At 51.4% G+C, this 11,362-nt stretch overlaps 1 protein-coding gene across 1 annotated transcript; it reads left to right on the top strand.

Annotated features, from left to right (window-relative positions):
- Window positions 1–8,692: 8,692 nt before the first annotated feature.
- LOC132321472 (olfactory receptor 14I1-like) lies at window positions 8,693–9,070 on the top strand (the record flags this gene model as incomplete). The annotated part of the gene is made up of 1 exon (XM_059834965.1): window positions 8,693–9,070. A coding segment is annotated over exon 1 (378 nt), but the record flags the coding sequence as incomplete, so codon positions are not given.
- Between the last annotated feature and the right edge of the window lie 2,292 nt (window positions 9,071–11,362).

The following is an 11,362-nucleotide window of genomic DNA, read 5'->3' on the forward strand; positions in this document are numbered from 1 at the left end:
GGTGCACAGTGTACTCTAATTCCATCAGATTACAAGGGGGCAGAATCCATCTGTATTTCTGGAGTGACAGGGGGATCCCAAGAACTGTCTGTGTTGGAGGCTGAATTAAGCCTGACTGGGAATGAGTGGCAAAAGCACCCTATTGTGACTGGTCCAGAGGCTCCGTGCATCCTTGGTATAGACTATCTCAGGAAAGGGTACTTCAAAGACCCAAAAGGGTATCGGTGGGCTTTTGGTATAGCTGCTTTGAGCACGGAGGAAATTAAACAGCTGTCTAGCTTGCCTGGTCTCTCAGAGGATCCTTCTGTGGTGGGGTTGCTGCAAGTTAAAGAACAGCAGGTGCCAATTGCTACCATGACAGTGCACCGGCGACAATATCGCACCAATCGAGACTCCCTGGTTCCCATCCATAAGTTGATCCGTCAACTGGAAAGTCAAGGAGTGATCAGTAAGACTCATTCACCCTTTAATAGTCCCATATGGCCCGTGCAAAAATCTAACGGGGAGTGGCGGTTAACAGTGGACTATCGAGGCCTGAATGAAGTCACACCGCCACTGAGTGCTGCCGTACCAGACATGCTAGAACTTCAGTATGAACTGGAGTCAAAGGCTGCCAAATGGTATGCAACAATAGATATCGCCAATGCATTTTTCTCGATCCCTCTGGCAGCAGAGTGCAGGCCACAGTTTGCTTTCACATGTAGGGGTATCCAGTACACCTGGAATCGACTGCCCCAGGGGTGGAAACATAGTCCTACCATTTGTCATGGGTTGATACAGAGTGCACTGGAACAGGGCAAAGCTCCCGAACACCTGCAGTATATTGATGACATCATTGTGTGGGGCAACACAGCGGAGGAAGCGTTTGAGAAGGGGAGAAGAATAATCCAGATTCTCCTGAAAGCTGGTTTTGCTATAAAACAAAGTAAGGTCAAAGGGCCTGCACAGGAAATTCAGTTTTTAGGAATAAAATGGCAGGATGGGCGTCGCCATATCCCAATGGATGTGATCAATAAAATAACAGCCATGTCTCCACCAACTAACAAAAAGGAAACACAAGCTTTCTTAGGTGTTGTGGGTTTCTGGAGAATGCATATTCCAGGTTAAAGTCTGATCGTAAGCCCTCTCTATCGAGTGACGCGGAAGAAGAATGACTTTGAATGGGGCCCTGAACAGCAGCAAGCCTTTGAACAAATTAAATGGGAGATAGTCCATGCAGCTTGGGCCAGTCCGGACAGGGCAAGATGTGAAAAATGTGCTTTACACCTCAGTCGGGGATAACGGCCCCACCTGGAGCCTCTGGCAGAAAGCACCTGGGGAGACTCCAGGTTGACCCCTAGGGTTTTGGAGCCGGGGATATAGGGGATCTGAAGCCCGTTACACTCCAACTGAAAAAGAAATATTAGCAGCATATGAAGGAATTCGAGCTGCTTCGGAAGTAGTTGGTACTGAAGCACAGCTCCTTTTGGCCCCTCGATTGCCTGTGCTGGGCTGGATGTTCAAAGGGAAGATCCCCTCTACGCATCACACAACTGATGCTACATGGAGTAAGTGGGTTGCACTGATAACGCAACGAGCTCGGATGGGAAACCCCGACCGCCCGGGAATCCTGGAAGTGATCATGGACTGGCCAGAGGGCCGAAACTTCGGAGTGTCACCAGAGGAGGTGACTCGTGCTGAAGAGGCCCCTCTGTATAATGAATTATCAGAGACTGAGAAGCAATATGCCCTGTTTACAGATGGATCCTGTCGTATTGTGGGAAAACATCGAAGGTGGAAAGCTGCTGTGTGGAGTCCTACGCGACAAGTTGCAGAAACTGCTGAAGGACAAGGTGAATCGAGTCAGTTTGCAGAGGTGAAAGCCATTCAGCTGGCTTTAGATATTGCTGAACGAGGGAAATGGCCAGTACTTTATCTCTATACGGACTCATGGATGGTGGCAAATGCCCTGTGGGGGTGGCTACAGCAATGGAAGCAGAGCAACTGGCAGCGCAGAGGTAAGCCCATCTGGGCTGCTGAATTATGGCAAGATATTGCTGCTCGGGTAGAGAACCTGGTTGTAAAAGTACGTCATGTAGATGCTCACATACCCAAGAGTCGTGCCACTGAAGAACATCGAAACAATGAGCGGGTGGACCAAGCTGCTAGAATTGAAGTGGCTCAGGTGGATCTGGATTGGGAACATAAGGGTGAGCTATTTGTAGCTCGATGGGCCCATGACACATCAGGACATTTAGGAAGGGATGCAACATACAAATGGGCTCGTGGTCGAGGGGTGGACTTGACCATTGATGCCATTGCACAGGTTATCCATGAATGTGAAACATGTGCCATAATCAAACACACTAAGCAGTTAAAGCCTTTTTGGTATAGGGCGATGACTGAAATATCAATACGGGGAAGCCTGGCAGGTTGATTATATCACACTACCACGAACCCCCCACGGGAAGCAGCATGTGCTTACAATGGTGGAAGCAACTACCGGATGGATGGAAACATACCCTGTGACCCATGCCACTGCCCGGAACATCTTGGGCCTTGAAAAGCAAGTTTTATGGCGACACGTCACCCCTAAAAGAATTGAATCCGACAATGGGACTCATTTCCGAAACAACCTCATTAACACCTGGGCCAAGGAGCATGGCATTGACTGGGTGTATCACATCCCCTACCATGCACCAGCCTCCGGGAAAATGGAACGATACAACGCACTGTTAAAAACGACACTGAAAGCAATGGGTGCTGGGACATTTAAGCATTGGGATACACATTCAGCAGAAGCCACTTGGCTAGTTAACACTAGAGGCTCTGCCAGTCGACCTGGCCCTGCCCAATCAAAACCCCTGCGCACTGTGGAAGGAGATAAGATTCCCGTAGTACATATAAGGAACTTGCTGGGAAAAGCAGTCTGGGTTATTCCTTCCTCAGGAAAAGGTAAACCTATTCGCCGGGTTATTTTTGCTCAAGGACCTGGGTGCACTTGGTGGGTAATGCAGAAGAATGGGGAAGTCCAGTGTGTACCTCAAGGTGATTTAATTCTGGGTGAAACTAATCCATAATTTGAGTTATATATTACAGAAATTACTATAGCAGGAACCACCTGAACCAATGGAGGACAAGCCTTACAAGAAGCAGTGCAAGTGCAGCAGTGACCCGACCTGAGCTAGCTGTGGTGCCCAATAACTCCATGCAATACACCACCTCTTCTCTCCTGAGTGACCACCATAACAGATGGAGCCCAAAGTTATGGACTACATGAACTCAATGGACATTTATGGACATTTTAGAAATATTTTACAGGGGTGGTCCATAGACTAAGGGAAGGATATCTGTGTACTATATCAAAGGATGGGAAGGGCGATGATAGGGAATGAGAACGTTTTGGATGGTGTGAGACCTGAGCATGATGTAAATGGTATGGAATAAGGGGTGGAGAATGTGCTGGTTTTGGCTGGGATGGGGTTAACTTTCTTCATAGCAGCTAGTATGGGGCTGTGTTTTGGATTGTATGGGGCTGTGTTTTGGATTTGGGCTGGAAACAATGTTGATAAAGCAGGGATGGTTTAGTTACTGCTGAACAGGGCTCACACAGCACCAAGGCCTTTTCTGCTCCTCACCCCACCCCACCAGTGAGTGGGCTGGGGGTGCACGGGAAGTTGGGAGGGGACACAGCCGGGACAGCTGACCCCAACTGACCAAAGGGATATTCCATACCATATGACATCATGCTCAGTATGTCAAGCTGGGGGAGGAAGAAGGAAGGTGGGGACATTCGGAGTAATGGCGTTTGTCTTCCCGAGCAACCGCTACGCGTGATAGAGCCCTGCTTCCCTGCAGATAGCTGAACACCTGCCTGCCGACGGGAAGTGGTGAATTAATTCCTTCTTTCGCTTTGCTTCTCCGCGCGGTGTTCTTTGCTCTACCTATTAAACTGTTTTTATCTCAGCCCACGAGTTTTCTCACTTTTACTCTTCTGGTTCTCTCCCCCACCCCACCTGGGGGGAGTGAGTGAGCGGCTGTGTGGTGATTAGTCCGGCTGGGCTTAAACCACGACAGGAGTTCAGTCCAGTTGGCAGCCGGTCACAAGTGGTGTCCCCCAGGGCTCAGGTTTGGTGTTGGTCTTGTTGAATATATTTATGGATGATCTGGATGAGGGGATCGAGTGCTCCCTCAGCAAGTTTGCAGATGACACCAAGTTGTGTGGGAGTGTTGATCTGCTTGAGGGTCGGAAGGCTCTGCAGAGGGATCTGGACAGGCTGGATTGATGGGCCAAGGCCAACTCTATGTGGTTCAACAAGGCCAAGTGCCAGGTCCTGCACTTGGGTCACAACAACGCCATGCAACACTACAGGCTTGGGGACGAGTGCCTGGAAAGATGACCCGCAGAAAAGGACCTGGGGGTGTTGATCGACAGCTGGCTGAAGATGAGCCAGCAGTGTGCCCAGGTGGCCAAGAAGGCCAACGGCATCCTGGCCTGTATCAGAAATAGTGTGGCCAGCAGGAGTAAGGAGGTGATTGTCCCCCTGTACTCGGTGCTGGTGAGTCTGCACCTCAACTGCTGTGTTCAGTTTTGGGCCCATCACTACAAGAAGGACATTGAGGTGCTGAAGCGTGTCCAACAAAGACCAATGAAGCTGATGAAGGGTCCAGAGAACAAGTGTTATGAGGAATGGCTAAGGGAACTGGAGAACAGGAGGCTCAGGGAGACCTTATCGCTCTCTACAACTACCTGAAAGGAGGTTGTAGTGAGGTGGGTGTTGGTTTCTTTTCCCAGGTAACAAGTGATAGGACAAGAGGAAACAGCCTCAAGTTGTGCCAGGGGAGCTTTAGATTGGATATTAGGAAAAATTTCTTCACCAAAAGGGTTATCAAGCGTAGGAGCAGGCTGTGCAGGGAAGTGGTTAAGTCACCATCCCTGGGGTATTTCAAAGATGCGTAGATGTGGCGCTTAGGGACTTGGTTTAGTGGTGGACATGGTAGCGTCAGGTTAACGGTGGGACTCGGTGGTCTTAAAGGTCTTTTCCAACCTAAATGATTCTATGATTTTATGTTTCTACTTTTTGCCCATCCCTCTGGCCTGTCTATGTCCTTTGGGATGGCAGCTGTGGACTGCAGTGTAGTTTCTGCTCTCCTCAATATAGTTGCATCTACAAATGCTATGAAAATGAACTCTCTCATCTCCTGCAGGTCATTAAAAACACATGAAACAGAGCAGGTAGCACGACAGACTCTTGCAGGACCCTTTTAGCTAGATGCCTCCAGGCAGAGTACCACACATTGACCTCATCCCTCTGAGCTCCACCATCCGACTGTTGTTTTAGCCATCTACTGACTCACCCACGCAGGCCATCATATCCTAACTTGGGCACAAGAATAATGTGGGAGATGATGCTGAAAACTTCACTGACTTCCAGGTTAAAAGACAACCACTGCTCTCCCCACGCCCAGCAATCCTGTCCTTTCATCACAGAAAGCAAAGAGGATGGCGAGACACACACTACCCTGAGTAAAACCAGACACCTTCTTTTTCAGCCACCCAGAAATGGGATCTGAGTGAATGGACACACTCTGGAGCACAGCCTTGAGTTTCACTGCTCATCTGTTGTGCATTTTTGAAAGGTGCGTGCCATGTTTGGGTGCTGCCAGTCATCAGAGAGTCCCCCCAGTCTCCATCACCCTCTAAAGATGATGGAGAGTGTCATCACTGTGAGATTGGCTTGCCCTCTCAGCTCCCTGGGATGCCGCCCCGCTTGTCCCATAGACTGGTAAGGGTTGCGTTTGCTCAGGTGACCCCTGACTTGATCCCCATCCACCACTGGCTGATCTCCTTCAGGGTCCTGCCCTGAGTCACAGAGGCCTGCGAGACCTTGCTGGGGAACACTGAGGCAAAGAGGATAACAGAGAATCTCAGCTCTGTCTACACCTGCTCTTATGAAACTCAGCAGTGGCCACAGAGTACCTTGGTTTTCTTCTTCAACTGTTCCTGAAGTAGTAAACACTCATTATGGTGCCCTTTCTAGTTTCCTTTGAGTTGCAGTCTGGGTTATTGCAGAGCTTGGAGGATGCTGTCCTTGAAGACCAGCTGGACTGAGCTCTGCCATCAGGTCACAGCTCTGTCTCCCACAGTAACGGCTCCAGTTTGTCCTGTCCGTGGCCCTGGCTGAGGGCATTGCTGCACATCTGGGCTGAAGCACCACAGCTGTGGCATCAGGCAGGGTCATACTTGCCATAGGGGAACCTGTTATCAAGTGTCCAAGAGCCTGAGTGTGCAAAGGCTTTACTTCAGAGGAGAGACATGGCTTGGACAAAAGAATTCTGGATGTCTTTTTATCCCTAGGACTACAAACCCAGAATGAAATGTCTGAATTCAGTCAACTGAAGACGTGTCCCCAGCTTGCAGAAATTAGATCCCTGCCTGTCACCTTCCTGGTGTCCTGTCTAATGATGAAACAAACAAAACGTGATTCTCATGCCTGACTCTTTTCCTGATAGGAGAAATGTCAGTGCTGGGAAGAAGTGTCTCTCCCCAGCTGCGGGAGGGAACCTCAGTGATTGCTCCAGCCTGTTTCACAGCAGGTTCCCCTGGAGCCCCAGGGACCCCTGGGGGGAGCCCCGAGGGGCAGAGAAAGTGCCGCCTTGGGCTGCTCCTCTGCTGCTGAGCTGGGCCGGGCTCCTGGGATGGAGGGAGCTCATGGCAAGCGGGCAGCACTGCCGAGAGACAGCTCTGCCCAGGAGCAGCTCCTCTGCAGAGCGCAGCAGGGCTGAGGGCACTGCCTGCAGGCACCGAGGGGAGAGGATCAAGGCAGAGAGAGGTTAAAGGCAGTCTGGGGTGGGAGGACAGAGGCGAGCTCACTGGAGGAGAAATCTTCACAGCCCTTGACACGGTAAGTCTCTGGCTGCAGGGCAATTTAGGTACAGTTCACGGGCAGATCTCCTAATGATGACACATCCCACAAACTCTGAGAGCTTTCAGGGAGAACTGCCACAGGTGCTCCAGTGTAGAGAGGGAGGAGGTGCCCCAGAGCAGGGCTTCCCTGCTGCACCATGAGAGGGACAGGGCATGAGGGCTGCCTTCTGCCAGGGACGGCTGCAGGGTGTGAAGGTGGGTGTGCAGCCAGGGGTGCCCAGGGCTGTCCTTCCGAGCAGGGTCCCTGCACCCCCGGGGCTGGGTGCTGGGGCAGGGACTCTGCCGCCTGCCAGGGTCAGCACTCAGCCTGCCCGGGGAGCTCCCCACGGCGCTGTGGGGAGAAGCTGGGGGTGGAAGGAGAGAGCAGTGCAATGGCAGGGTGCTTCTGCTGTTGAGAGGGTGCTGTGTGGGTCAGGGCTGCTCACAGCTCCACATCACTGCAGGATCTTCCCAGGAGACTTTTCAGGAAGCACAGCAAGGCAGGGGCTGCCTGAAAGGGAAGGATCCTGGTCTTTCACTCTTCTCCTCTGGGTTGTCTGGGTGGGCAATGGCACATAGAAATTAATCTCTCATTTCCGGAGGAGGCACTGAAATTCCAAGTCTGTTCCTCTTAGAGGTGAATAAAGCGGGGAGTATTGGAAATCACCATGCCGTGGTTACAGACAGCATCAGTGTCACTTTTCCATCCTCGCCAGGGCTGGTCTGATGTTCCCCTCAGAGCCTGCACACCCAGAGATGCCCCTGGGCAGTGTCCTGCTGCAGGGAGGGCTCTGCAGGGCAGAGCTGAGCAGGCAGCGGGTGGGATGGGCTCTGTGAGCACTGCCAGGGAGGAGACACAGGGGACAGAGAACCAGCTCCTGGCAGGGACAGCTGCAGGCAGCAGAGACAGGGACGGGGTTGGGAGGACACTGCAAACAAGCACAGGGGGAGGGTGCGCTCAGGCAGCTCTCTTTCTGTGTTTCCCTGCAGATGTCTGCTGGGCACTGTCTGCGGGGCAATGAGCTGACTCTCTCTGTAGAACCTCCCATCGGAGGGACCCCCGAGTCTCTGCTTTGCCTGTCCTGCAGGGCTTGCAAGCTGCCCCCCAGAAAGGCGCAGCTCTGCTGTGGGATCCTCGGGAGTGCGGAGCCTTTCCTTGGAGGTCGGCACTCTCCTCGCAGAGTCAGCTGCTTCTCTCTGGGAGGGGTCGTGTCCTGCCCTCTCCATCACACCTCCACCTCTGGGCTGGGCTGGAGAAGAGTTTGCAGAGCTGTCCTGTGAAACAGGACTCCTCTGGTCTCATCAGAGTTCAGGTTTAGCGTTTTTTTTTAAAAGAGTAATTTGTGTGTGAAGTCATCTTCAAGGCAGGAAAATGAAAACACAGGGCAGATGGGAAAAGGGCTGATGGACACTGCAGCTTTGTGAAAAAACACAGACAAAATTATTACAAAGACATGCCAAGCCTCTCTGCCACAGCCCACGTTCTTCCATGAGTCATGAGTGCAGATATTGAACTTTTCCATGAAAGATGGATTACATTTTACATCCCCTGTGAACATCGGAGCTGTCACAAAGCAGTTCCCATGTACCCACTGCAGCAGAGCAAAGCTGACTCCTCAGCAGCAGAAGGGCAGAGCTCCTGCTCCTCACAGCACACTCAGCCAGCACAAACTAGAGAAAGGAAATGCATTCCAACTGCGGGGGGATTTCTATGAAAAATTGAGTGGATTTTCTTCGAGAAATCTGTCCTAACTTTTTTCCTGTCTTTTCCTTCTTTGGACAGAACTTAAGACCAGGAAACAGCAAATGTCCAACAGCAGCTCCATCACCCAGTTCCTCCTCCTGGCCTTCACAGACACGCGGGAGCTGCAGCTCTTGCACTTCTGCCTCTTCCTGGGCATCTACCTGGCTGCCCTCCTGGGAAATGGCCTCATCATCACCGCCATAGCCTGCGACCACCACCTCCACAGCCCCATGTACTTCTTCCTACTCAACCTTTCTCTCATCGACCTGGGCTCCCTCTCCACCACTGTCCCCAAAGCCATGGCCAGTTCCCTCTGGGACACCAGGGCCATCTCCTACTCAGGATGTGCTGCCCAAGTCTTTCTGTTTGTCTTTTTCATGTCAGCAGAACTGTATCTTCTCACTGTCATGTCCTATGACCGCTACATTGCCATCTGCAAACCCCTGCACTACGGGACCCTCCTGGGCAGCAGAGCTTGTGTCCACATGGCAGCAGCTGCCTGGGGCAGTGGGTTGCTCAATTCCCTTCTTCACACAGCCAATACATTTTCACTACCTCTCTGCAAAGGCAATGCCGTGGACCAGTTCTTCTGTGAAATTCCACAGATCATCAAGCTCTCCTGCTCAGAAGCCTACCTCACAGAAAATTGGCTTCTTGTGGTTACTGCCTGTTTAGACCTTGGGGTTTTTGTTTTCATCTTGCTGTCCTATGTGCAGATCTTGAGGGCCGTTCTGAGGATCCCCTCTGAGCAGGGACGGCATAAAGCCTTTTCCACATGCCTCCCTCATATGGCCGTGGTCTCCCTGTTTCTCATCACTGCAGTGTTTGCCCACCTGAAGCCCCCCTCCATCTCCTCCCCATCCCTGGACCTGGTGGTGGCAGTTCTGTACTCGGTGGTGCCTCCAGCAGTGAACCCCCTCATCTACAGCATAAGGAACCAGGAGCTCAAGGATGCCTTTTGGAACCTGACCCCATGGATGCCTTTTCACAGAAAATAACCTGCCTCCCCTCCTCTCCACATTTCCCAGAGATTCTCTTAGGCCACAAGTCGGCTTTTTCCTCTTGTGATAATTCTACTCATGAAAAATTTTCTTGGTTTATACTCCTTCTGTTGAGTGTTGGTGGTGTCATGGGTCACCCTTGCACAACACTGTATCAGCGGTGGCCTGTCCAATGGCAGCTTTTCGGTAAAAGGGGATCTCCCAGGTGCAGTGCCTGAAGGCTGGTGGAGTTGCTTCCAAGAGAATATCCATAGAGTTTCTCTTTAAAAGTTTCTGTTCTCCTTTTGTTCTCAGTGTTTTTGGTGTTAAGCTCATGATAAGGTTGGGTTCCATTGGAAAAAAAAAAAAAGTTCTGGTTTTAAAAGCTCTCTTCTTGATGGCCAGTGGTGGTGCAGATGGTCCATGAGCTCCCCATTATCTCCTCAGCTTGCTACATATATGACAGTACTCCTAGCATATATCAGAGGTGTCAGGAGAACATGGGGACTCACGCTGTGCCCTGGGGTTGGAATGACTGGAGACTCAGAAGGTGTAACTCCCTCAAAGGGAACGTGCCCCAAAAGCAAAGCATTAAATCGAGCTACCCACAAACAAGGACTCTGCAGTTCCACTGGAAAATTGTCCCAAACCAGTCCCACACTCCCACCATTTCCGTCTCTGCCCATACAGCAGAGCCCTGAGGAGGAACCTTTGCTGTGTGGTCACCTCTGTCCTCCTCCGAGGCTTGGTGATACCCAGCTCCACTGCCATTATTAACAGAAAGGAAACCAGGTTCCCACTGACACTTATTACACAGTGAGTCCCACAGCTCTTGCCACAGCTGGACTCTCAGCCCAGCGCATTCTCAGACAGCTCCATCAGGTGCTCATGGCCTTGTCTCGACAAATACTGAAAATCTCCATCAACTGATCACCCACCAACTGGCCTGCGTCCTTGCTCCCCTGTTTGGCTCTGAGGGATTTCTCAAAAACCTCTCTCTCAGCCTCTCCTTCTCCATCGCGTGCTCCAGGCCCCAACCATCCTTCTGGCCTCTGCAGGACTCGCTCCAGCCTGTCAGGGTCCTTCTTGTGCTGGGGAGCCCCATCCTAGTCACAGTAGTGCAGACGCGGTCCTGTGGTGGGTTGACTTTGACCAGCAGCCAGACACCAACCCAGCTGATCAGTCACTGCCCCTACTCAATAGGGCCAAGGGAGAAAATAAGATGGACTAGCTCATGGGTCAAAGGGAAGACAGGGAGATCGCTTACTAATTCCTGTCACCGGCAAAGAAGAGCTGGCTTGGGGAAGAGAAATTTAATTTATTGTCAATTAAAAGAGATTTGGATAGTGAGAAGATCTAACAGAAATATTAAAGAACATTTCCCCACCCCGCTCCTTTTTCCCAGGTTCACATTACTCCTTCATTCCCAATTCTTCTACCCACCCCAACCCTGAGAGGCGCAGGGCGGGTGGGAAATGGGAAGGGTCAATCCGTACATAACAGTTCTTCTTGGACACTCCTTCCTCACACTTCTTCTCTGCTCCTGCGTGCGTCCTCTCCACAGGATCCCACTGTAGTTCTGGTCAAGGCTATGTGCTGTTCACTTCTTTCTCTCTTACTTTTTTCCTTCATTCTCACGGCATAGTTGAGGTTGGGAGGGGCCTCTGGAGATTATCTAGTTCAACCCCCAGTTGAGGCAGGGTCAGCTGGAGCAGGTTGCTCAGGACCTTGTCTAGGTGGGTTTGGAAGATC

The sequence above is a fragment of the Gavia stellata genome, unplaced genomic scaffold (genome assembly GCF_030936135.1).
Source record: "Gavia stellata isolate bGavSte3 unplaced genomic scaffold, bGavSte3.hap2 HAP2_SCAFFOLD_42, whole genome shotgun sequence".
Lineage (NCBI taxonomy): Eukaryota > Metazoa > Chordata > Aves > Gaviiformes > Gaviidae > Gavia > Gavia stellata.